Source organism: Ahaetulla prasina, chromosome 5 (assembly GCF_028640845.1).
Source record: "Ahaetulla prasina isolate Xishuangbanna chromosome 5, ASM2864084v1, whole genome shotgun sequence".
NCBI lineage: Eukaryota > Metazoa > Chordata > Lepidosauria > Squamata > Colubridae > Ahaetulla > Ahaetulla prasina.
The window spans coordinates 6,574,620-6,602,340 of NC_080543.1; the positions used below are offsets into that span (position 1 = coordinate 6,574,620).

General features: G+C 43.7%; 1 protein-coding gene across 1 annotated transcript in view; it reads right to left on the minus strand.

The window, feature by feature from the left end:
• TENM4 (teneurin transmembrane protein 4) overlaps positions 1 to 27,721 on the minus strand; it is a 750,531-nt gene that overhangs the window by 278,480 nt on the left and 444,330 nt on the right. Inside the window, exon 6 of the mRNA XM_058185522.1 lies at positions 12,530 to 12,748. Within this exon, the coding sequence (XP_058041505.1) occupies positions 12,530 to 12,748 (219 nt within the window). The remainder of the gene's footprint in view (positions 1 to 12,529; positions 12,749 to 27,721) is intronic.

Below are 27,721 nucleotides of genomic sequence, written 5' to 3' on the forward strand. Positions count from 1 at the left end.
GAAAGAAGAAAGAAAGAAGGAAAGAAAGAGAGGAGGAAGAAAGAAAGATGAGGAGGAGAAAGAAAAAAGAAATGAAGGAGAAGGAGGAAAGAAGAAAGAAGAAAGATAGGAAAGAAAGAAAGAACGAGACTGAGAGAGAGAGAAAGAAAGGAGGAGGAGGAGGAGGAAAGAAGAGAAAGATAAGGAGGAAGAAAGAAGAAATGAAGGTGAAGGAGGAGAGGAAGGAAGGAAGGAGGAGGAAAGAAAGGAAGATGAGGAGAGAAGAAAGCAACAAGGAGGAAAGAAAGAAAGAAAGAAAGAAAGAGGAAAGAAGAAAGGGAGGAGGAGGAGGAAAAAAGAAAGGAAGAAAAAAGAGGAGGAAGAGAAGGAGGAGGAAAAGGAGGAAAAAAGAAAGGAAGAAGAGGCAACATATGTATTGATGCTCCAACCTTAACGGTTTAAAATCCCAGAATTTAGATTTTGTGTTTCTACTGAACTGCTGTTTAGTTGTCCACCTTGTCACCTTCGATCAGAATATCTTGCCTTCCACTCCTCCAGGCAAGAAACATTAGCAGGAGAATGAATGAGTGACACCCAACCTGGCAAAGAAGGAAGATCCGTTGGTGCAGCACAGATTGCTAAAGTCTAAACGTCTAAAAGGTCTAAATAATAATAAAATTGCCCTCCCCCGCTCTTCTTTTCCCTTGAAAATTCCCCTTCCTGCAACCCGCTTCCCAATCTGCTCTAGTGCAGGGGTCTCCAACCTTGGTCCCTTTAAGACTTGTGGACTTCAACTCCCAGAGTTCCTCAGCCAGCTTGGAGACCCCTGCTCTAGTGAATGCCAAGCCCCCCCCCCCAAAAAAACTGCCTCCCGTTATTTTCTAACTGGCCAGAGAGCTTTGCTTTTAAAAAAGTTCTCCTTTCCAAGCGACAATATTTAGGGGAAGAAGTAGGAAGAAGATTTGTGTGTGTGTATGTGTGTGTGTGTGTGTACGCGCGCATTCATGTCCCAACTGCTGATCCAGCTCTACAGAGGAATTATTGAGTCTGTCATCTGCACCTCCATAACTGTCTGGTTTGGTTCTGCAACCCAACAAGAAAAACACAGACTTCAGAGGATCATTAGAATTGTAGAAAAAACCATGGCTACCAACCTGCCTTCCATTGAGGTCCTCTATATTGCACGAGTCAAAAAGAGGGCTGTGAAAATATTTGCAGATCCCTCACATCCTGGACATAAACTGTTTCAACTCCTACCCTCAAAATGACGCTACAGAGCACTGCACACCAGAACAACTAGACACAAGGACAGTTTTTTCCCGAAGGCCATCACTCTGCTAAACAAATTATTCCCTCAACACTGTCAAACTATTCACTAAATCTGCACTACTTTTAATTTTCTCATCGTTCCCATCACCAACCTCTTTCCACTTATGACTGTAACCTTGTTGCTTGTATCCTTACGATTTATATTGATATTGCTTCCTGATTGCTTATTTGTACCCTATGACTATCATTAAGTGTTGTACCTTATGATTCTTGATGAACGTATCTTTTCTTTTATGTACAGTGAGAGCATATGCACCAAGACAAATTCCTCGTGTGTCCAATCACACTTGGCCAATAAAGAATTCTATTCTATTCTATTCTATTCTATTCTATTCTATTCTATTCTATTCTATTCTATTCTAATCTATTCTATTCTATTCTATTCTATTCTATTCTATTCTATTCTATTCTATTCTAATCTATTCTATTCTATTCTATTCTATTCTATTGTACCTTATGATTTTTGACGAATGTATCTTGTCTTTTTATGTACACTGAGAGCTTATGCACCAAAGACAAATTCCTTGTGTGTCCAATCACGCTTGGCCAATAAAACATTCTATTCTATTCTAAGTTTAAACGAGAGCAAAGCAAACCTAGCAACTTGGTTGCCTTGCTGGAAAGGCACATCTGCAAAAAATAAAATTAAAAAAAATCTTATTTTTTTTAAGGATCTGAACCCTTGAGCTCATTGACCATTAAAAACTTGACCCTGGTTTCATTGCAAATGGGCTGTGAGGGGACAAAATGATATTCTCTTCCTGAGAATGTTGTCCCTTATGATTCTTGACGAATGTATCTTCTCTTTTTATGTACACTGAGAGCCTATGCACCAAAGACAAATTCCTTGTGTGTCCAATCACACTTGGTGAATAAAGAATTGTACTATCTCCTTCTCCTTCTCCTTCTCCTTCTCCTTCTCCTTCTCCTTCTCTTCCTCCTCCTCCTCCTTATGATTCTTGATGAATGTATCTTCTCTTTTTATGTACACTGAGAGCCTATGCACCAAAGACAAATTCCTTGTGTGTCCAATCACACTTGGTGAATAAAGAATTGTACTGTCTCCTTCTCCTTCTTCTTCTCCTTCTCCTTCTCCTTCTCTTCCTCCTCCTCCTCCTTATGATTCTTGACGAATGTATCTTCTCTTTTTATGTACACTGAGAGCCTATGCACCAAAGACAAATTCCTTGTGTGTCCAATCACACTTGGCCAATAAAGAATTCTATTCTATGACACTCCAGCAAACCCTCTGGGCTTCCCACACATTCTTTCAATTCCTAAGGAAAAGCATTTCCCTTCCCCCCGCCGCCCCCCGCAGAATTGCTCCCGTTGAAAAGTAGTGGGGGGGGGAGAATCCTCTTCGGGTGTGTGTGTGTGTGTGTGGATTGTTGGGGGGAAGAACTTCTCCTGTCTTGTGGAAACACTTGGAAGGCCTTGTTGGAACCCCAATGTGTCAAGAAAGTCGGTGGAGAATTTCAAAAGATCAATGGCACAGTGGTACCGCTAACCCTTTTTCAGCAACCTGCGGGGAAACCGCAATTCTGTTTCCCGCGCCCAGCTGTTGTAAGGCAACCCTGTCGGATATAAATCACTTTATTGGACAAAGAGCCGCTTGGAAGCCAATTTGAATCAGGCAACGCCTCAGGGATGCCCAAGGTAAAGGAATAAAAGGGCGTTAGATAAGGCGCCCCAAATTCTGGCAAAAAAAACCCCCAACAATCCAGAACAGCGGTTGAAAGACAGTTAATGATTTTTAAAGCGCAGGACTTACTGATTTATACTGCAGCTTTCGAGCATCCTTGCTGCTTCTTAAGAATGTCCTCCTTTTTTTAAAAAAAAATTTCGTGGGTTTTTGGAGATGTTTTTGTAGGAGCTGTGGGTATGTGGGGTAAGCAGGAGGATGCAAGAGGCAGGAATTGAAGTATCCAAGGAAGGATGTCTACGATGACTAGCCTAAGACATATTTTAATGAAATTTTAATGGGTTTTAATCGGTCTCTGACCGTTTTAGTGATTCGGCCATTAAATTTTTGCTTTTAATTGTTTTTAAATATTGTTATTTATTATATTGTATTGGTGTATTTTAATAGTGGCTCTAAACCGCCCTGAGTCCTTCGGGAGATGGTGCGGTATAGAAATGTAATTATAAATAAATAAATAAATAAAATACGGAGATTCTCGGTCCTCCAGTTACACACGGTTGTTCCAAAAATGCTTTTTTTTCTTCTTCTTCCAAGAGGCAACTGGACTTGCTTGGGTTTTTTTTCTTTGAAGGCGTTTCGCTTCTCATCCGAGAAGCTTCTTCAGCTCTGACTGGATGTGGCGGGAATGGAAGGATTGATACTCCTTGCAGACGGCTGCTCATTTGCATCCGTGGTGGCTTCTAACCGGTGTTATACCGCCGGTTCGCTTCGCGTGCACGCTTTGTGCGCAATCGGCACACGCACGTGGAAGTTTCACACGCATGCACGCCAATCTCGCGCTTGGCGCAAGCGCAATGATTTTCTGAATGGCTCAATCCGCTCTGCCGTGGCTTTCAGCTGGGCTAAAAACGGAGGAATGAAGGTAGGTATAGCACAGGGGCGGGAGGGAGGCAGCGAACCGGTTTGCAGCGAACCGGTTCGCTGTCTCTTCAACATCTCCACCACCGGATCTCCCAAACCGGGGAGAACCAGCAGCAACCGACCATTGATTTGCATCCTTTTAGAGCAGGGGTCCCCCAACCTTGGCAACTTTAAGCCTGGTGGACTTCAACTCCCAGAATTCCCCAGCCAGCTTTGCTGGCTGGGGGATTCTGGGAGTTGAAGTCCTCCAGGCTTAAAGTTGCCAAGGTTGGAGACCCCCGTTTTAGAGAGTCACTGAGGCCACTTGGAAGTTTATCTTTGAGTTCCAAGAAGGCTCCACACCAGTGGTAGGTTTCTACAGGTTCGCCTCAGTTCGGGCGAAACCGTAGCGGCGGCAACGGAAGGCTCCACCTACCTGCCCAGATGTCATCAAAAACGCTCTGCACATGCGCAGAAGCTTCTGCGCACGTGTAGAAGCGCCGCGCGCTCGCCTGCGCGCTACCGATAGCGAACGGGTAGCGCCGGGATTTCAAACCCACTACTTCTCCACACCTATTTGCACTACTCAGGCGACCCTGATGAGACAGATAAAGCTCATCTTATCGTAAAATGGGGGCAAAACTCACTTAACAAATGTCTCGCTTAGCAACATAATTTTTGGGCTCGATTATGGCCGTAAGTTGAGGACTATCTGTAATGGGTGCTCTGCTAAAAGTTTTCTTTCTTTCTTTCTTTCTTTCTTTCTTTCTTTCTTTCTTTCTTTCTTTCTCTCTTTCCTTCCTTCCTTCCTTCCTTCCTTCCTTCCTTCCTTCTTCCTTTCTTCTTCCTTCCTTCCTTCCTTTTCTCTCCCTCTTTCTTCCTTCCTTCCTTCTTTCTTTCTTTCTTTCTTTCCTTCCTTCTTTCTTTCCTTCCTTCTTCCTTCCTTCCTTCCTTTTCTCTCCCCCTTCCTTCCTTCCTTCCTTCCTTCCTTCCTTCCTTCCTTCTTTCTTTCTTTCTTTCTTCTTTCTTTCTTTCCTTCCTTCCTTCCTTCTCTTTCTTTCTTCCTTCCTTCCCTGACTCTCTTCTTTCTTTCTTTCTTTCTTTCTTTCTTTCTTTCTTTCTTTCTTTCTTTCTTTCTTTCTTTCTTTCTTTCTTTCTTTCCTTCCTTCCTTCCTTCCTTCGTTTTCCTTCTCTTTCTCCCTCCCTCCCTTCCTTCCCTCCTTCTGTCTCTCTTTTTTCTTTCCCTTTTTTCTTCCTTCCTTCCTTCCTTCCCTGACTCTCTTCTTTCTTTCTTTCTTTCTTTCTTTCTTTCTTTCTTTCTTTCTTTCTTTCTTTCTTTCTTTCTTTCTTTCTTTCTTTCCTTCCTTCCTTCCTTCCTTCCTTCGTTTTCCTTCTCTTTCTCCCTCCCTCCCTTCCTTCCCTCCTTCTGTCTCTCTTTCTTTCCTTTTTCTTCCTTCCTTCCCTCCTTCCCTGTCTCTCTTTTCTTTCTTTCTTTCTTTCTTTCTTTCTTTCTTTCTTTCTTTCTTCTTTCTTTCCTTCCTTCCTTCCTTCCCTCCTTCTCTTTCTTTCTTCCTTCCTTCCTTCTTTTTCTCTCCCTCTTTCTTCCTTCCTTCCTTCTTTCTTTCATTCTTTCAGTTCTTTCTTTTCTCTCATGATTCTATTGATGATTGAGGAATTCCAAACCAAAGTGCTTATGCAGAAGGTCTCTTAAGGATAATCCTTCAGGAGAGTCAAACTTGCAATTACAGGTAGTCCTCGACTTACAGTGGTTCACTGAGTGACCGTTCAAAGTTACATCAGCACTGGAAAAAGTGACTTATGACCGCTTTTCGCACTTACGGCCACTGCAAGCATCCTCACGGTCATCCAAATCCAGATTCACTTAACAACCTTAATTTAGTGTGACTAAATTAAGAATGGCAGTGATTCATTTCACAAACGCGGCAAGACAAGTCGCAGATCGGGGCAACGTTTAAGCGGGTTTTACCTCATTTCACGACCTTTTGGCCGCAGTTGTGAAATGAATCGGGGCCGTTATTAAGTGAGTGACGCGGTTGTTAAGTGAATCTGGCTCCACCATTGACTTGGCTTCTCAGAAGGTCACAAAAGGGGATGATCACAGGACCCCAGGACACCACAACAGGCACGAGTACATGCCAGTTGCCAAGCCTCCGAATTTCGATCATGTGACCATGGAGGTGCTGCAAGCCTCGTGAGTGTGACAACGGGCACAAGGTCATTTTTTTCAGGGCTGTTGTCATTTTGAACAGTCTCTACACCAGTGGTTCTCAACCTTTATAGTGCTGCGACCCCTTTAATACAATTCCCCACGATGTGGCGACCCCAACCGTAAAATTATTTTCGTTTTGAATTTATCGTGCCTGAAGCCGTATTGGCTAGCGATCTGAACTGCTTGAGATTGCCTTGAGGACGGAGGCATTAAAGCGGAGACTCCTCCCCTATTAAGTTTATGACGCCTGAAGCCAGGTTAGGCTAGCGACTGGGAGTGATTGCAGCTGGCTTGAGAGGGAGACATCAGAGCAAAGATTTCTCTCTTTTTCAATTCATCGCGCCTGAAGCCGAATCCGGCTAGCGATTTGAAGAGCCTGCAGCTGGTTTGTGGAGTCAACCATCGGAGCACGATTCTTCAACTCGCAAGTATACTTCCCATATTTCCGATGGTCTTAGGCGACCCCTGGCAAATCGTCATTCGACCCCCAACGGGGTCCCGACCCACAGGTTGAGAACCGCTGCGCTAAATGAACTGTAATAGGACGAGGAGTATCTATACGATTTGAAGGACGGATGTCTGGGAAATGCCTGACATACATAACATCTTCAGCTTGATCAATGGTATAGGACGGGGTGAAATTCAGCGGGTTCTAACAGGTTCTGGAGAACCGGTAGCAGAAATTTTGAGTAGTTTGGAGAACTGACAAATACCACCTCTGGCTGACCCCAGAGTGGGGTGGGAATGGACATTTTGCAGTATCCTTCCCCTGGAGTAGGGTGGGAATGGAGACTTTGCAGTATCCTTCCCCTGGAGTGGGGAGGGAATGGGGGTTTTGCAGTATTCTTCCCCTGGAGTGAGGTGGGAATGGGGATTTTGCAGTATCCTTCCCCTGGAGTGGGGTGGGAATGGAGACTTTGCAGTATCCTTCCCCCAGGAGTGGGGTGGGAATGGGATTTTGCAGTATCCTTCCCCTGTAGTGGGATGGGAATGGAGACTTTACAGTATCCTTCCCCTGGAGGGAGGGAATGGATATTTTGCAGTATCCTTTCCCTGGAGTGGGATGGGAATGGAGACTTTACAGTATCCTTCCCCTGGAGTGAGGAGGGAATGGAGATTTTGCAGTATCCTTCCCCTGGAGTGGGGAGGGAATGGAGATTTTGCAGTATCCTTCCCCTGGAGGGGGAGGGAATGGAGATTTTGCAGTATCCTTCCCCTGCCACGCCCATCAAACCGTGCGCACCAAGCCACCCCCACAGAACCGGTAGTAAAAAAAAATGGATTTTGCCACTAGTATAGGACCATGATGGCGCTCCTGTAGGCATGCACACCGTCACCAGCTGCTTTTCAGGTTCTGCCGGGTTTGTGTGAAGACCAGCTGGTCTTCCGGAGCGCCAGAACCCGGAAAACAGCAGCTGCCTGGTGTGTATGCATGATGGACCAGCTGTCCGGCATTCCTGTGTGCGACAGAACCCTGAAAAGCAGCTGGCTGCCACGCACATGCGCACCAGCCAGCAGTTCTCTTCGCTTCTGGCACTCCGGCGTGTGTGCGGTCCAATTTCAGCACTTAGTGCCCGAAATGGTTAACTATCACTGGTATAGGATGTCCTGCTTGAACAGCGGGCTGGACTAGAAGACCTTCAAGGTCCCTTCCAGCTCTATTCTGATTCTGAAAGACGAACCTTGGTGTGGCTTCTTTGAAGACAAGATGGACCAAGGTGTTGTGGTCTGCCAGCAGCCCGTGGAGTTGGCAGCGGAGTTGGACAGTAAGGAGGCTGGGGAGGATGATGGGCCAGTCCTGGAGTCAGGGGAAGGCCCAGATGAGGGCTCTGCATCAGAGGCAGAGATAGAGCCAGGGCCATCGGGGAGCGATATGCGGACTCTGGAGCCTCCAGTGGCGGACAGCAGAGAGGCAGAGGAACAGGAGGAGCCTGTTCCTAGTGCACGCATGGGAAGAGCTGCCAGAAGGCAAGACCAGTTAAAGCAAAAGGGACGACTTGGGAGTAAAGCCAGGAGATGATTGGCCCCTTCCATAAGGCTTAAAAGAGCAGCAAAGGCTCTTGGGCTCTTTGTAGAAAAGCAACATTGCTACATTTGTTTCTTGTCAGCATCTCCTGTTTCTGAACTTTGTGGGGCTTGGCCAAGAAAAGCCTTTGGCAGGGTGCCAAAGAAGACAAAGGTTGGTGATAAGGCCGAAGGACTTTTTTCTGGAGGATTTTGTTTTGGAAATTAATTTGGGCTAATTAATTCATTCCCAGCTGTTCTAATAAAATAGGGTTGTTTAAGACTAATTGTGTCTTTTATGCGTAAGTGAGCCTAGGTCACAACACAAGGGTTATGGAGCATGGCTCCGATGAAGCCGACTTCTGGGCCATCGTATGTGTGAAAACAAAGCTGGTTTGCTTTCTAGTGGCTTGAGAAGTCTTAGTAGGGGCCAGCTGGCTTTCGAGTTTCAGAGCTGTCCCCTCCTGGTCATTTGTAATCATTTGATGAAATCTCCACGCACAAGTAGAATCACAGCAGGGATCAGAAGAAGGAACAGCTGGTTTTCCAATCCAGGGTTTCTTAATTCCTTTTTAAAGACACCCCCCCCCCCAAAAAAAAAATGTTTACCCACTTTACGCCTTCACATCTGAAATAAGCGGTGAAATGCAAAAGGCTTTTCTAACACATCTGGGGAAACAGAACAATTAGCAGAGCTGCTAAACTTCCTGAACTGCCAGACCATGTCATGCACACCTTACGGATGAATCAACAGCACACGACTCGGCTCACTTCCTTGAGTTATCTGTCCAGCAAACGAACGAACAAACAAACAAAAAAACAACACCCATTTTGTTTGTTGCTTCTCTGCTGTGATACACGTAGTCCTCGAATCCCGACCGCAACTCAGCCCAAAGTTTATGTTGCTAAGCGAGAAATGTGCTAAGTGGATTTTGCTTCATTTGATGGCTTTTCTCGCCACAGTTGTTAAAGTGAGTCGCTACGGTTGTTAACCTAGTAACATGGTTATTATGTGAATCTAGCTTCCCCATTGACTTTTGCTTGTCCGAAGGTCCGAAGGTCACGTGACCCCGGGACATTGCAAGTGTCATAAATATGAGTCAAGTTTCCAAGCGTCTGAATTTTGATTGTGTGACCAGGGGGATTCTGCAACGGTCGTTAAGTGGGGAAAACAACAATGGTCACTAAATGGACTGGTTGTAAATTGAGGATTATCTGTACAGACATCCAAGATCTTATACAGATGGTATTCCTTGCAGTCAGAGAATGTTAAAGTGATGTCATTGTTTCAAACTTTAAAAAAAATACCTTCCCCTTTGTATAATAACATTTGCTTTTAATTCTTATTTCTTAAAATTGGCAAACTCAAGGCTGGGGGAGGACTGCAAATTCTGCTCTCATATATTTACCTGGTCTTTAATCTACAGTAGTGGCCAAAATTAATTTAATTTAATTTAGTTTAATTTGGTTTTAATGGGGTTTTATTATTTTTATTGCAATTTTTAATATTCGGCCTTATTTAATAAGTTTTTTTAAATTGGTATTTTATTTTGTATTCATATGTATGTTTTTATTAGGCTGTAAACCGCCCTGAGTCCTTCGGGAGATAGGGCGGTATACAAACGTGATTAAATAAATAAATAAATAAATAAAATTGTGGAAACCTTTTGGGGAAAGTGTATTTTCTAAAACTAGCTAATAACACCACTTTATCTGGGGAGTAGTACCATAAAATTATATATCAATGGAAAGATAATTGAATCATGAATGTAACGCAATAACTTTTAGGAAGGATTTGCTATTAGAATAGCGGTTACAGTATAAAGAAGGAAAGGGAAACACGTAGAAAGAACGAGATCTACAAAAATGAGAACCACAGAAAAAACGAGATATACCAAAATGATCCCCATGTCAGTTAATCTTTAGTTGGGTAACCTTTAGCATGAATTACGGCCTTACAAAGTCGTCCCATGGAGTGAACCAAGTCTTTGAGTTCTGCAGCTGTTTTGAATGTGAAACCAAGACTGAATGATGGCTTCTATTAACTGGGTTTTATTGCTGGGTTGCTTCTGACTAACCAGTTAGTTGGAAATTCCATAGATTTTCCATTGGGTGAAGGTCTGGGCTATTCCCAGGCCATTCCAGCAGTGGAATAGGATTATCTTGAACCCCGCCCCCCCAAAAAAGTGGTATTATTAGCTATCAAACCTCAAAAATACACTTTCCCCAAAAGGTTTCCACAATTTTGGCCACTACAGTATGTAGACATGCAATTTGTACAACGTAAATGTTTAATACAGGGATCTTTCTTGGTCTATTTATTAATGTGTCCTATACATACATACATATTGAAGGCAACAGGACTCTCCAAACACTTAAAAATACCTCTGGATGCAAATTCACACGTCATTTTACCCCAGCAATGGGGATACGCGGAATAACAAGACCATTACAAAGTTTCTATAATAAAACACAAATCATAAAGGAAATGCAGGCGCGCACAATTCTACCTAACGGGCCTTCGCATGAGACCTTTTCCTTCTGTCCATTTTAATAAAAACTTGGATCTTTATCTCGGGCGGAAGAGCAGCATCCATTAGAGATGCTTTTTAAACATGGTCCAAGCTCTCAAAACAGAAACGGCAACAATGTTATAAATATCACTTTTTTTTTTTCCTTTTAAAAATCTCCACTTTCTGAAAATCGACCCAGACAGAAGCTGCAAGGGTGATCACAAAACTGTTTTAAAAAAAAACAAAAAACCTCCACTTTCTGCAAAAATGGGACAGGAGCTGCAAAGATGATCGTAAAACTTTTTTTTAATTTTATTCTGCATTTTCTAAAAGTCGAGCGGGCAGGCCTGCACCTTGTGTTAAATAAGGATTTCTGAATTTTTTTTTTAAGTCAAACCCAGTTTTTTTGGGGGGGGATGGGAAAAGAGTCACCAAAGCAAACAACAGAAGTTTTTCAACGTTGTGTGAACAAACAGTAAGAGCTGTCGAAGGGGAGAGACTGATGGCTTGGGAAGGTTTTTTGTTTTTGTTTTTTTAATAGCAAAAGCAACGTTTTGCTTCTAGTTGTGAAAACAATTAACAGCCTCTTTTCTCCCTGAGAATCAAAACAGAGCCATGGATTACCAAGAAGGGAAAACTGAGATCGGGTAGCAGCAGCAGCAGCAGCAACAGCAACAGCACAAATGCACAAAATTTTTAACGCTCATCACGGTTTTTCCCCTTTTTGAAACGAAGAGGAGGCTAGCTAGTTTCCCCCCTAAGGCGAAGCATCTGCGTCCTTCTCATTCAATGCATCCCATTAATGCCAAATAATCATCATGATATTTTTTTAAATAATCCACCCCCAAATCTCCCGCATTGCACCCAACCCGAGACGGCAGAAAAAGCACGCCGGGGCACATTTTCAAGCCATGCAACCGGAGCAAAAGTTTGCAAAAAAAAAAAAAGAGAGAAAGCATCGCATAACTGGATGCATCGCCCGCCCCCCGTTTTTCCCCCTCTTTGCAACGGAGCGGCAGAACCGAAAAGCTCCCCCACCCCACCCCACCCGACCTTCAAAAGCCCCCCTCCCCGGTCATGCAACCTCGCGCTTTGCTTCTGTTTGAAGGGGGAGGAAGAGGAGGAGGAGGAGAAGAAGGGGAAGGAGAAAGAAAGAGAAGGAAAGGAGGAGAAGAAGAAGAGGAAGGAGAAAGAGAAAGAAGCAGAGGGAGGAGGAGAAGGAAAGAAGAAGAAGAAGAGGAGGAGGGAGAATGAGAATGAGAAAGAAGCAGAGGGAGGAGGAGAAGGAGAAGGAGAAGAAGAGGAGGAGGGAGAAAGAGAAAGAAGGAGAGGGAGGAGGAGAAGGGAAAGGAAAAAAAGAATGAGAAGGAAAAGAGAAGAAGAGGAGGAGGAAGAAAAGAAGAGAAAGAGAAAGGAGAGGAATGAGGAGAAGGAGAAGAAGGAGCGGAGGAGGAGAAGGGGAAGGAGAAAGAAAGAGAAGGAGAAGGAAAGGAGAAGGGAGGAGGAGAAGGAGAAAGAAGTAGAGGGAGAAGGGGAAGGAGAAAGAAAGAGGAGAAGGAAAGGAGAAGAAGAGGACGAGGAGGAAGGAAGGAAGAGAAAGAATGAGAGGGAGGAGGAAAAGGGGAAGGAGAAAAAGTAACAGAAGGAAAGGAGAAGGGGAAGAAGAAGAGGAGGCGGACGCAGAAAGAAAGAAGGAGAGGGAGGAGGGGAAGGAGAAGAAGCAGTGGAGGAGGAGGAAGAAGGAAGAAGGAGAAAGAAAGAAAGAAAGAAAGAAAGAGAAGGAGAAAGAGAAGAACATAAAGAAAGAAATACAAAAAATCAAAACCCAGAGGATGCACAAGCCTTGCTCAATTTTCCAAGCGGGTAGAAGATGCATCAGCCCGACAACGTCACCTTGAGTAAGCAGGTAAGGTAGGTAGAGAGGCGACTCACCATTAGATGGGAGGGAGAGATTCTCAGAGCCACTTTTAACTAAGAAGGAATTGGGGACAAACTCTTCTTCGGAGTCAGACTCCTGAGTTGGCTGGGCGACACCATCGCCTAGCAACCTTCTCTGGCTCTCATTGGCTGGCGGGGAGGGGTGGGAGGGAGGAGAAGGAGGGGAGGGCTCCACGGGGGTGGAGGAGGCAGATGAGCAATGCAAGGGGGGGCCTGTGGAACACAAAACACAAAACACAAGACAGACCATAAATTAAACAGAAACTTTGCACCCAAACCGGGGAAATAAAACACAGACGGGGAAAAAAAACATATAGATATATAGATATATATTTGTTTTCTGAGGTTTTCGCGGGTGTTTTGTATGTAGGTCTTCGGTTATTCGGGTTTTCTCCCGCATAAAATTGGAAGTGTCTTGGCGACGTTTCGACGAAGTCTCATTCGTCATCTTCAGGCTTCAGCTTCGTGCTTCTGAAGCTTCCCAGAAGCACGAAGCTGAAGCCCAAAAGTAAAATTGGAAGTGTCTTGGCGACGTTTCGAGGAATCTCATGCGTCATCTTCAGGCTTCAGCTTCATGCTTCTGGGAAGCTTCAGAAGCACGAAGCTGAAGCCTGAAGATGACGCATGAGACTTCCTCGAAACGTCGCCAAGACACTTCCAATTTTACGCGGGAGAAAACCCGAATAACCAAAGACCTACATAGACATATATACTCACATGCACATATATATATATATATGCACACCCGCGCCACACATACTAAGCACATGGATATAGACACTCACACTTCTCTGTACAGAGCGGACACCTGAAGCATGCTACACAGGGGGAACGTTTTAAAATAAAAGTGGAACGTTTTGTAATAAAGGTGTAACGTTTTAAAACAAAAAGACAAACGGGATACTGGAGAAAAGTGGTTTCAGCTTCGAAAATTTTGCTTGCGAAGGGAAAAAAAAAGGAGGGGGAGGGCAGGTGGGATTGCGAGGTGTGCAAAAGCGGCAGCCAAAACTGCCCTTGTGCAGAATTCCTTGCACAACAGCATATTTAATAATAATATCAGAGTTGGAAGGGACCTTGGAGGTCTTCTAGTCCAACCCCCTGCCCAGGCAGGAAAACCCTACACCATTTCAGACAAGTGGTTATTCAACATTTTCTTAAAAACTTCCAGTGTTGGAGCATTTCACAACTTCTGCAGGCAAGTTGATCCACTGATTAATTGTTCCAACTGTCAGGAAATTTCTCCTTAGAAGGGTGCAGACTTTTCTACCTTTCCAGATAAAATGCATGGGAAAAATCCCATTGAAGGGTTTTTGTTTGTTTTTCTTGCCTTCGACAAGACCTAAGTTTAACTCACAGAATCATCTATTGTAATGTCCTTCCTGTTAAAGACTACTTCAGCTTCAATTGCAATAATACTAGAGCAACCAATAGATTTAAACTTAATGTCAATCGCTTTAATCTAGATTGCAGAAAATATGACTTCTGTAACAGAATCATCAGTGCTTGGAATACTTTACCTGACTCTGTGGTCTCTTCCCATAATCCTAAAATCTTCAACCAAAAACTGTCTACTATTGACCTCACCCCATTCCTAAGAGGACCATAAGGGCTGTGCATAAGCGCACAAACGTGCCTACCGTTCCTGTCCTATTGTTTTTCTTTTCTTCTTCCTATATATATATATATGCTTATACCTCCTTATATTTACTCATATATGTGTTTATATACTATATAATCTTTTTGTATGATACCTACATATATTGTTATGACAAAATAAATAAATAAATAAAAATAAATAAGGGTAAACCCACTTAGGTTGGGTTTGCAGGATGCTGCAGAGGAAGCTGGCAATCTCTCGCTAAAGGAAAAACCAAAGTTTTTGGTGGTTGTTTTTTTTAAAAAAGCTTGGATCTTTTTTCTTTTCTTTTTTTCCCCTCTCCCCACCCCCCTTGCTTCCGCAGCTGGCTCGGATGTCATCGACCGATCAAATAATATGCCGCGATAAACAAACAAGGGTATTGAGGCTGGATTAAATCATACGTCTAGGTGATTTCTAAGCCAGCCGACCGGTCCCTCTAAGGACAGGTGAAAGATTGCAACAGCACGGAATTGCATGATGAAACCGGTTCGTAACAAGCCGGCGAAGATTTTCAACCAACTTCGGAGAGGGTGCAGGTTTTTGTTTTTAAAAAGATGCATCAAAGGAGAAAAGAAAGAGTAAAAAAACCCAACCACCTAGAAACTTTCTTGTTGTTGGTTGAGAGATGTGGGGTCGCCTGGTTCACGTGTAACTTTTAAGCCAGGTTTTTTTAAAAACCGTGGATTTCCTGAGTTTGAAAACGAGGGGTTAAGCCAAAAGAAGCAAACCCAGGATAGTGGGTTTCTGTTAGATTGTGAACCAGAGAATTTACTTTTGGGAAAGAAAAATGAAGTGGGGGGGGGATTGGGGAGACGAAACCTAGTTTGTCTAGCTATCATGGCTTTGTTGTCGAAAAAACCATGATAGGTAGCGTCTCCCGAATGAAGGCCGTGAGATGTCCATGCAGTTTTCAAGGGCCTTCGCACAATGGGAAGAAAGCCAGAAAGCTAGGCCTGGTTTATTAACTAAGCCAGGTTGATCTGGGTTCACGTGTCCCGCTGAACCACGAATCGTGGTTTGCGAATCACACCATGTTCCGACCACAAGAAAAAAAGGGAAACCTTTGGCGTTCTGCTTGAAGTTCATCCAGGGGTCTTTGGATATTGCTAAATACTAGATGGACATTACCTTACAGATGACCCCCATCCCGTTAAAGACCTTGGAGTTTTCATGTCAAATGATCTAAGTGCCAAAGCCCACTGCAATTACATAGCAAAAAAAGCTCTAAGAGTTGTAAACCTAATCTTGCGTAGTTTCTTTTCCAAAAACACCACACTATTAACCAGAGCATATAAAACATTTGCTAGACCAATTCTAGAATACAGCTCACCTGTTTGGAACCCACACCACATCTCTGACATCAATACAATTGAACGTGTCCAGAAATATTTTACAAGAAGAGTTCTCCATTCCTCTGAAAACAACAAAATACCTTATCCCACCAGACTTGAAATCCTGGGCTTAGAAAACTTAGAACTCCGTCGCCTTCGACAAGACCTAAGCTTAACTCACAGAATCATCTATTGTAATGTCCTTCCTGTCAAAGACTACTTCAGCTTCAGTTGCAATAATACAAGAGCAACCAATAGATTTAAACTTAATGTCAACCGCTTTAATCTAGATTGCAGAAAATATGACTTCTGTAACAGAATCATCAGTGCTTGGAACACTTTACCTGACTCTGTGGTCTCTTCCCATAATCCTAATAGCTTTAACCAAAAACTTTCTACTATTGACCTCACCCCATTCCTAAGAGGACCATAAGGGGCGTGCATAAGCGCACAAACGTGCCTACCGTTCCTGTCCTATTGTTTTTCTTTTCTTCTTTCTATATATATGCTTATACCTCCTTACATTTACCCATATATGTTTATATACTATATAATCTTTTGTATGATTCCTACATATATTGTTGTGACAAAATAAATAAATAAATAAATAAATAAATAAATAAATAAATAAATAAATAAATAAATAAATAAAAATCGCAAATGGAGGAAGTCAGGTGAGAACAAGAACTGTCCGATGCCCTCGAAAAAGTCAATCAGTTTTTGACCTGTCCATCAATAATCTATTGACCTGTCCATCAAATGCAAGAAACCGAAAAGACTGCAGGGGCGGTCTTTGACTTACGACCAAAATCGGGCTCAAATTTCCAACGCTAAGCGAGTTAGGTGAGTTTGGTCCCATTTTACGACCTTTTTATCACCGCTGTTAAGCGAATCACCGGAGTCGTTAAGCAAATCACACAGTTGTTAAGCGGATAGAGCTTCCCCCATCGATTTTTGCTTATTGGAAGCCCGCTGGGAAGGTCGCAAAAAGCGATCACAAAAAAGGACCATGCAACAGTCATATGTACCTGCCAGTTGCCGAGCAACGGGATTTCAGTTATGAGGATGCTGCAAAGGTCCTTAAGTGTGAAAAACGGCCGTACGTCCCTTTATTTCAGGGCCATGGTAACTTCAGTCGCTAAACGAATGGTTATAAGTCGAGGACTAACTGTGCCATCAGGGAACGTATCGCTCCGATTTCGGGGTGTGGGGGGGGAGGAACTGTAAAAGTAAACGGATCGCCTGAGAAATGGGAGCCAGGCTTGACAAGCCGAATTTCATCTGAGTTTCTTAACGCCTTTATTTAAAAGTTATAGGCTGGGATAAGCAAAACCATATGAGGAGCTGCCAAGGATCAATTTCTAAAGGAAGGAAGGGGGGAAGAGAAAGGGAAAGAGGGGAAAAAGAGAGGAAAGTTTGTAATCTCAACAGCAATTAGAGAGGGATGTTTGGGTTTAGCTTCTGCAGGTCTCTCTCTCTCTCTCTCTCTCTCTCTCTCTCTCCCTTTCCCTCTTTCTCCCTCCCTCCTTCTCTCTCTCCCTTTCCCTCTCCTGCCGCCTCTCCCTTTCTCTCTCTCTCTCTCGCTTCCTCCTTCTCTCCCTTTCTCCCTCCCTCCTTCTCTCTCCCTTTCTCTCTCTCCTTCTCTCTCCCTTTCTCCCTCCTTCTTTCTCTCTTTTTCCCTCCCTCCTTCTCTCCCTTTCCCTCTCCTGCCCCCTCTCCCTCTCCCTTTCTCTGTCTCTCTCTCGCTTCCTCCTTCTCTCCCTTTCTCCCTCCCTCCTTCTCTCTCCTTTCTCCTCCCTCCTCTCTCTCTCCCTTTCTCCTCCTTCTTTCTCTCTTTATCCCTCCCTCCTTCTCTTCCTTTCTCCTCCTCCTCTCTCCTTCTCTCTCCCTTTCTCCCTCCTTCTTTCTCTTTTTCTCCCTCCCTCCTTCTCTCCCTTTCTCCCTCTCTCTCTCTCCCTTTCTCCCTCCTTCTTTCTCTTTCTCCTCCTCCTTCTCTCCCTTTCTCCTCTCTCCTTCTCTCTCCTTCTCTCTCTCTCCTTTCTCCTCCCTCCCTCTTCTCTCTCCTCCTTCTCTCTCTCCTTCCTCTCCTGCCGCCTCCCTTTCTCTCTCTCTCTCTCGCTTCCTCCTTCTCTCCCTTTCTCCCTCCCTCCTTCTCTCTCCCTTTCTCTCTCTCTCCTTCTCTCTCCCTTTCTCCCTCCTTCTTTCTCTCTTTTTCCCCCCCTCCTTCTCTCCCTTTCCCTCTCCTGCCCCCTCTCCCTCTCCCTTTCTCTGTCTCTCTCTCGCTTCCTCCTTCTCTCCCTTTCTCCCTCCCTCCTTCTCTCTCCCTTTCTCCCTCCCTCCTTCTCTCTCCCTTTTTCTCTCTCCCTTTCTCCCTCCTTCTTTCTCTCTTTATCCCTCCCTCCTTCTCTTCCTTTCTCCTCCTCTCTCTCCTTCTCTCTCCCTTTCTCCCTCCTTCTTTCTCTTTTTCTCCCTCCCTCCTTCTCTCCCTTTCTCCCTCTCTCCTTCTCTCTCCCTTTCTCTCTGTCTCCTTTTCTCCCTCCCTCCCTCTTTCTCTCTCTCTCTTTCTCCCTCCCTCCTTCTCCCTTTCCTTTTCCCTTTCCCGCCCCTCTCTCTTTCTCTCTCTCCCTTTCTCTCTTTCTCCCTCCCTCCTCTCTCCCTTTCTCTTTCTCTCTCTCCTCTCTCCTTCCCTCTCCTGCCCCCTCTCCCTTTCTCTCTTTCTCTCCGTCTCCCGCCACCCCTCTTCTCCTCCTCCTCCTTCTCTCCCTTTCTCCTTCCTCTCCTCTCCTTCTCTCCCTGTCTCCGCCACCCCTCTTTCTCTCTCCTCCTCCTCCTCCTCCTTTCTCTCTTTCTCCTCCCTCCTCCTTCTCTCTCCCTTTCCTCTCCTGCCCCTCTCCCTTTCCTCTCCTCTCTCTCCCTCTCTGTCTCCCTTTCTCTCTTTCTCTCTCCTTCTCTCCTTCCCTCTCTCTCTTTCTCCCTCCCTCCTCCTCTCTCTCCCTTTCCCTCTCCCTCTGTCTTTCTCTCTCTCCCTTTCTCTCTTTCTCCCTCCCTCCTCTCTCCCTTTCTCTTTCTCTCTCTCCTCTCTCCTTCCCTCTCCTGCCCCCTCTCCCTTTCTCCCTTTCTCTCCGTCTCCCGCCACCCCTCTTTCTCCCTCCCTCCTCCTCCCTCCCTTTCTCTCTTTCTCCCTCCCTCCTTCTCTCTCCTTTCCTTTCTCCCTTTCTCCTCCCGCTCCTCTCTCTCTCCTCTCTCTGTCTCCTTCTCTCTTTCTCTCCTTCTCTCCTTCCTCTCTCTCTTCTCCTCCCTCCTCCTCTCTCCCTTTCCTCTCCTCTGTCTTTCTCTCTCCTTCTCTCTTTCTCCTCCTCTCTCTCTTTCTCTCTCTCTCTCTCTCTCCTTCCTCTCCTGCCCCTCTCCTTCTCTCCCTTTCTCTCTTCTCCTCCTCCTCTCTCTCTCCCTCCTCCTCCTCCTCCTTCTCTCTCTCCTCCCTCCTTCTCTCTCCCTTTCCCTTTCCCTTTCTCTTTCTCCCTTTCTCCCTCCCCGCTCCTCTCTCTCCCTCTCTGTCTCCCTTTCTCTCTTTCTCTCTCCTTCTCTCCTTCCCTCTCGCTCTTTCTCCCTCCCTCCTCCTCTCTCTCCCTTTCCCTCTCCCTCTGTCTTTCTCTCTCTCCCTTTCTCTCTTTCTCCCTCCCTCCTTCTCTCTCACCCTTTCCCTCTCCCTCTGTCTTTCTCTCTCTCCCTTTCTCTCTCTCTCTCTCCCTCTTTTTCTTTCTCCCTCCCTCTCTCTCTTTCCTTTGGAAAAAGATATGCCAACTTTCAGAGAATTCAAAGCTCATCTTTTTTTCTTTCTTTCCTAAGTTGCTGGACTGTGTCGTGATCAGTGGTTTTGTTTTTTGGGTTTTTTTTTTTTGTAGGGGGGAATCTCCCTCCCTGGTTTTAAGTTGAGTTTGGTTGGCTGGTTTGGGGAGGGGAAAAAAATTCTATCTACTCTTTTTGTTTTCTTAGACCACTTTTTTTTTATGGTGGCTCACTCTCAGCGGATGGCTAGATGGGGCCGCTTTCGGAGCGAGAGCCGAGGAATTGAAACTCAACCCCTGCCTCTCGTGTTCACAGATGCCCCCGTAAATTCAGACACCCAAGGGACCGAATCTCGTTTGCTCTAACTTCATCTGGACAGCAGCAATTGGATCTCTCCCCAGGGCCCCGTGGGTCGTGTGCAAATAACACGGATGTCGGTGAACCCTGTGGGGCAGAGTAGGAGTCTACACGTTTCGTTCCGCTGTTTTATCAAGAATAACCATGATGAGCAGGTAAAAGCAGAAACAGAATAGGAATGGAATATAAAAATACAGAAAACGAGGCTACAGAGCACTGCACACCAGAACAACTAGACACAAGAACAGTTTCTTACCCAAATACCATCACTCTGCTAAACAAATAATTCCCTCAACACTGTCAAACTATTTACTAAATCTGCACTACTATTAATCTTCTCATCATTTCCATCACCAATTTCTTTCCACTTATGACTGTATGACTGTAACTTTGTTGCTGGCAATCCTTATGATTTATATTGATTGTTTCCTAGTATGATTTGATTGCTTATTTGCACTCTATGACTATCATTAAGTGTTGTACCTTATAATTCTTGATGAACATATCTTTTCTTTTATGTACACTGAGAGCGTATGCATCTAAGACAAATTCCTTCTTCGTCTAATCATACTTGGCCAATAAAAAATCATTATTTCTACCTACCTACCTACCTACCTACCTACCTACCTACCTACCTACCTATCTATCTATCTATCTATCTATCTATCTATCTATCTATCTATCTATCTATCTATCTTCTCTATCCTATCTATCTATGTTACCTATCTATTTATCTTCTCTATTTTCTCTCTCTCTCTCTCTCTCTCTCTCTCTTCTATCCTATCTATCTATCTATGTTACCTATCTATTTATCCTCTCTCTCTCTCTCTCTCTCTCTCTCTCTTCTCTATCCTATCTATCTATCTATGTTACCTACCTATTTATCTTCTCTATCTTATCTATCTATCTATCTATCTATCTATCTATCTATCTATCTATCTATCTATCTATCTATCTATCTATCTATCTATCTTCTCTATCCTATCTATCTATCTATCTATCTATCTATCTATCTATCTATCTATCTATCTATCTTCTCTATCCTATCTATCTATCTATCTATCTATCTATCTATCTATCTATCTTCTCTATCCTATCTATCTATCTATCTATCTATCTATCTATCTATCTATCTATCTATCTATGTTACCTATCTATTTTTCTTCTCTATCCTATCTATCTATCTATCTATCTATCTATGTTACCTATCTATTTATCTTCTCTATCTTATCTATCTATCTATCTATCTATCTATCTATCTATCTATCTATCTATCTATCTATCTATCTATCTATCTATCTATGTTACCTATCTATTTATCTTCTCTATCTTCTCCTATCTATCTATCTATCTATCTATCTATCTATCTATCTATCTATCTATCTATGTTACCTATCTATTTATCTTCTCTATCCTATCTATCTATCTATCTATCTATCTATCTATCTATCTATCTATCTATCTATCTATCTATCTATGTTACCTATCTATTTATCTTCTCTATCTTCTCTATCTATCTATCTATCTATCTATCTATCTATCTATCTATGTTACCTATCTATTTATCTTCTCTATCTTTATCTATCTGTCTATCTATCTATCTATCTATCTATCTATATCTATCTATCTATCTATCTATCTGTCTATCTATCTATCTATCTATCTATCTATCTATCTATCTATCTATCTATCTATCTATCTATGTTACCTATCTATTTATCTTCTCTATCTTCTCCTATCTATCTATCTATCTATCTATCTATCTATCTATCTATCTATCTATCTATCTATCTATCTATCTATCTATTCTATCTATCTATCTTCTCTATCTTCTCCTATCTATCTATCTATCTATCTCTATCTATCTATCTATCTATCTATCATCTATCTATCTATCTATCTATCTATGTTACCTATCTATTTATCTTCTCTATCCTATCTATCTATCTATCTATCTATCTATCTATCTATCTATCTATCTATGTTACCTATCTATTTATCTTCTCTATCTTCTCTATCTATCTATCTATCTATCTATCTATCTATCTATCTATCTATCTATCTATCTATGTTACCTATCTATTTATCTTCTCTATCTTTATCTATCTATCTATCTATCTATCTATCTATCTATCTATCTATCTATCTATCTATCTATCTATCTATCTATCATATAGAATAGAAATGAAATACAAATGGAATGGAAAGTTGGGTCTTTGGTGCTCTCTGAGCTTGCTTGTTTTCTTGCAGATATTTCATTACCCAACTAGGTAACATCATCAGTGCTAGAAGGGAGTGCGGTTTGAGGAGGAGGAGGAAGAGGAGGAGGAGGAGGATGACAACTGTGGGGGCCCTTAGTGCTCTCTGAGCTGCTTGTTTGCTTGCAACTAGGTAACATCATCAGTGCTGTCAGTGAGGCCACCTGGAGGTTTACCTGTGTCCTCAGGTCACCTGAGTGGTGCAAATGGCTGTGGGGTGGCCCTCAACGGCTCTCTAAAAAAGAATAAAAATGACCAGCTGTCTGCAAGGAGTATCAATCCTTCCATTCGCTCATCATCCAGTCAGAGCTGATGCAGCTTCTTGGATGAGAAGTGAAACATCTTCAAAGAAACAAAAAACCACCCAGAAAAGTTTAGTTGCCTCTTGAAAACAACTAAAAGCACTTTGGGGACTTTTCTAGTGATTTTTTCCCCCCCTAATTCTTGGCCTTAGGAAGAGTTTCCACGCACGTCTCTCATTCCCCAAATTTTCCATTCAAGCAAGCACACCTGTTTCAGGTTTTCTTCAGGGCTTAAACGGCAAAGAAAGAACAAACGAACGAACAGAACCAGCCGTTGACTTCTATCCAGAGTCTTGTCAATTTAGCTAAATCTAATTCCTACAATCAGGGATGTAGGTACGAGCCAAAAATCTGACTATCTAACCATCCACTGTGTCCATACTCGTAGTCCTTGACTTATGACTGCAATTGAGCCCCCCAGATCTCTATTGCTAAGCGAGAAATGTGTTGCTAAGGGAGTTTCGTCCCATTTTATGCCTTTTCTTGCCACCGTCGTTAAGGGAAGTTAACTTGTCAACTTAGCAACTTAGCAAAGTTAAGCGAATCTTTCTCCCTGTGCCCCCTCCCCCCCTTCACTTTGCTCATCAAAAGGTCGCAAAAAGGTGGGGGTGTCACACAACCCCGGCTTTACACTGCAACCCGTCATTAATACGAGTCAGTTGCCGACTTCAGCGACTCACTTAAGAACCGTGGCAAGAATGGCCGTAACAAGGGGGCAAAACTCATTTCAGAATTGTCTCGCTTGGCGAGAGGCATTCTTGGGCTCCGTTGTGCCTGTAAGTCGAGGACTAACTGTACTTAAAAACAATTTATAGCCGTTTTTCGATCCCCAGGCAGAAAAAATCCTATTTTTTCCTCATTTCACTTGAAGTGAGAAACTGCTTTTATTCACTTCTTGTTGTTACTTGCGAAGTTGTGACCCCATGGACAACGTTCCTCCAGGCCTTCCTGTCCTCTACCATCCCCTGGAGTCCATTTAAGCTCACGCCGACTGCTTCGGTGACTCCATCCAGCCACCTCGTTCTCTGCCGTCCCCTTCTTCTTCTTTTGCCCTCCATCGTTCCCAGCGTCCGACTCTTCTCCAGGGAGTCCTTCCTTCTCATTAGGTGGCCGAAGTATTTGAGTTTCCTCTTCAGGATCTGGCCTTCTAAAGACCAGTCAGGGTTGATCTCCTCTAGGACTGACCGGTTGGATCGCCTTGCAGTCCAAGGGACTCCCAGGAGTCTTCTCCAGCACCAGAGTTCAAAGGCCTCAATTCTTTGGCGCTCAGCCTTCGTTATGGTCCAACTTTCACAGCCAGACACTGCAACTAGGAAAACCATGTTGTTGTTGCTAGTTGCGAAGTCATGTCCGACCCATCGCGACCCCATGGACAACATTCCTCCAGGCCTTCCTGTCCTCTACCATCCTCTGGAGTCCATTTAAACTCATGCCTACTGCTTCAGTGACTCCATCCAGCCACCTCATTCTCTGTCGTCCCCTTCTTCTTTTGCCCTCCATCGTTCCCAGCATTCGGCTCTTCTCCAGTGAGTCCTTCTTTCTCATTAGGTGGCCGAAGTATTTGAGTTTCTCTTCAGGATCTGGCCTTCTAAAGACCAGTCAGGTTGATCTCCTCTAGGACTGACGGTTGGATCGCCTTGCAGTCCAAGGGACTCCCAGGAGTCTTCTCCAGCACCAGAGTTCAAAGGCCTCAATTCTTTGGCGCTCAGCCTTCGTTATGGTCCAACTTTCACAGCCAGACACTGCAACTAGGAAAACCATGTTGTTGTTGCTAGTTGCGAAGTCATGTCCGACCCATCGCGACCCCATGGACAACATTCCTCCAGGCCTTCCTGTCCTCTACCATCCTCTGGAGTCCATTTAAACTCATGCCTACTGCTTCAGTGACTCCATCCAGCCACCTCATTCTCTGTCGTCCCCTTCTTCTTTTGCCCTCCATCGTTCCCAGCATTCGGCTCTTCTCCAGTGAGTCCTTCTTTCTCATTAGGTGGCCGAAGTATTTGAGTTTCATCTTCAGGATCTGGCCTTCTAAAGAGCAGTCAGGGTTGATCTCCTCTAGGACTGACCGGCTGGATCGCCTTGCAGTCCAAGGTGACTTTATTTATTTACTTATTTACTTTTAATTAACAGGCGAAGGGAACGCTTTCTGCAAATTCCCCGTGAATTTTGGAGAAATTGTCAGAGGCGGCAACAAGCTTTGGTGCGATGGAACTATTGCAACGCCAACAGCGATTCCTCCTGCCTGCAGCCAATTCTCCATTTGAGGAACGACCCCCCAGCTGAATTTGGTTAAGAAATCTGCAAGCACCTTCTGGGAAATTAGATCAGGAAAGAAAAATAAAAAAATAAAAATAAAAAGCCACTATTGTTGCGTGAAGAAATATCTGAGCAAATTCGTGGCAGACCAGACCACTCCAATCTAGCTACATCTGAATTTTATACCTTGACAGAATGGTGTGTTTCTTTGATGGCCACATGACAGATCTACGCTTGACAAATCGAGGAATTTCATGATGGGATCTGAAATATAAAGCAAGTTCTTTTTCCTTTGCTTAGTGTGGGTGCTGGCCTTCCTTCCTTCCTTCCTTCCTTCCTTCCTTCCATCCATCCATCCATCCATCCACCCTCCCTCATTCCTGTCTCCTTTCTTTCTCCTCCCCTCCCCTCTTCTTCCTTCTTTTTCTTTCCCTCCTTCATTCCTCTCTGTCTCTCCTTACTTCTACCTTCCTTCCTTCCTTCTTTCCTCCCTAATTCTTCTCTTCTTCTTCCTTCCCTCCTCTTCCCTTTTTTCTCCTACCTCTTTCCTTCTTCTCTCTCATCCTCTCTTCTTCCTTCCTTTTTTCTCCTTCCTTCATTTCTCCTTGTCTCTTCTTCTCCTTCCCTCCCTTCCTCTTTTCTTCTTTCCTCCCTTTCTTCTCTTCTTTCTCTCTCCCTTCTCCCTCCTCCCTTCTCTCCTCCCTCCCTCCCTTTCTTCCTTGATCCTTTTCTCCTTCCTCCTTATCCCCTCTCCTTCCTTCTTTTTCTCTCCCTCTTTCATTTCTCCTTTTCTTCTCCTTCCCTCCCTCTCCTTCCCTCTTTCCTTATTTTCTCCTCACTCTTCTTCCTCCTTTCCTTTTCTCCTACCTCATTCCTTCTTCCCTCCCATCCTCTCCTTTCTTCTTTTCTCTCCTCCTTTTCTCCTTATCTCTTCTCCCTCTTTCCTCCCTTTCTTCTCTTCTTTCTCCCTCCCTCCCTCACTCTTCTCTCCCTTCCTCCCTCGATCCTTTTCTCCTTCATCCTTCGTTCCTCCTCCCTCCTTTCCTCCCTCCCTCCTTTTCTCCTTCTCTTCCATCCCTCCTCTTCCATCCCTTTCTTCTTCCTCTCCCTCCCTTCCTTTCTTCCTCGATCCTTTTCTCCTTCCTTCTCCATCCTTCTTCTCTCTTCCTTCCCTCCCTCTTTAATTCCTCTTTCTTCTTCTCCCTCCCTCCTTTCCTTTCCTTCCTTTCTTCTCTTCTTTCTCTCTCCCTCCTCCTTCCTTCCTCCTCTCCTCCCTCCCTCCCCCCCTTTCTTCCTTGATTCTTTTCTCCTTCCTTCTCCATCCTTCCTTCTTCCTTCCCAGAACAACTAGACACAAGGACAGTTTTTCCCCGAAGGCCATCACTCTGCTAAACAAATAATTCCCTCAACAATGTCAAACTATTTACTAAATCTACACTACTATTAATCTTCTCATCGTTTCCATCACCCATCTCTTTCCACTTATGACTGTATGACTGTAACTTTTTGTTGCTATCATTACGGGTTAAATTGCAACCTAGGACCATCATTTGTGTTGTAAATGTTGTACCTTTGATGAAGGTATTTTTTTCCCCCTTTATGTACACTGAGAGCATATGCACCAAAACAAATTCCTTGTGTGTCCAATCACACTTGGCCAATAAAATTCAATTCAATTCAATTCAATTCAATTCAATTCAATTCAATTCAATTCTATTCTATTCTATTCTATTCTATTCTATTCTATTCTATTCTATTCCTTCCTTCCTTCCTTCCTTCCTTCCTTCCTTCCAGCCAGTGATATAAAAAAACAGACCTGACAACAACATGTCATCCCTTTGACACTTCACGCTGAAATACCTTCAGAAGGGAGGTGTGAAAAGACGGGAGGTTGAAAGTCAAAGACCGTAAAACACCTGAAAGCAGTAACCCAATGCAATGGATGAAATGTAGAAAATACGGTGGGAGGAAAATGTCACGCATGAAAACACAGCTGCTGCGGTCCCCTCTGTGTACAAATCCATAAAACCGCCCACTTTACAGGGATGAATTCATGGTCTGCAGAATTAATTGCAAAATATTCTGAGTCTCAGAATAGATGAAGAGATCAATGCCGGTGTTAATTAACCATGATATTATCCCCGGGTCTCATTTATTTTGGCCACGTCATGCGGGGGAAGTTCACTGGAGGAAGCAATTATGTTTGGAAAAGTTAGCGATAAAAGGAAACGGGGCCTCCAAAGAACACAGTAGATGGACACCATCAAAGCTGACTGACATCAGCCAGAGCACAGAGCAACTCAAAGAAGCAGTGGAAGAGCAGAAGATATGGTGAGACTTGGACCATAGAATTTAGATTCTGTGAATTCAGATTCTAGAATTCAGATCAAGATTCGGACATGACTGAATTTTTTTTTTGTTTACATTTATATCCCGCCCTTCTCCGAAGACTCAGGGCGGCTTACAGTGTGTAAGGCAATAATCTCATTCTATTTGTATATTTACAAAGTCAACTTATTGCCCCCCCAACAATCTGGGTCCTCATTTTACCTACCTTATAAAGGATGGAAGGCTGAGTCAACCTTGGACCTGGTGGGACTAGAACCTGCAGTAATTGCAGGCTGCTGTGTTTTAATAACAGGCTTCTTACAGCCTGAGCCACACCGCGGCTAAGTAAATTTAATAATTTAATAATAATTATTTAATAAATAAATTATTTATTTATTTATTTATTTATTTATTTATTTATTTATTTATTTATTTATTTATTTATTTATTTAATCAAATTTTTATACCGCCCTTCTCCCGAAGGACTCAGGGCGGTTTACAGCCAGATTAAAAACAGAACAACGAAATAAATACAGAATAAAATAATATTTAAAAAACTTATTCAATTCGGCCCAAATTAAAATATCTTTAAAACAATAAAACCCACTAAAATTAAAAACCAGATAAAATCTAAAATCCTATGCCAGTCCTGCGCGGATGAATAAATATGTCTTCAGCTCGCGGCGAAAGGTTCGAAGGTCCGGAAGTTGGCAAAGTCCTTGGGGGAAGTTCGTTCCAGAGGGTGGGAGCCCCCACAGAGAAGGCCCTACCCCTGGGGGCCGCCAGCCGACATTGTTTGGCGGACGGCACCCTGAGGAGTCCCTCTCTGTGAGAGCGCACGGGTCGGTGAGAGGCAATCGGTAGCAGTAGGCGGTCCCGTAAGTAACCTGGTCCTGAGCCATGGAGCGCTTTAAAGGTAAAGGATGATA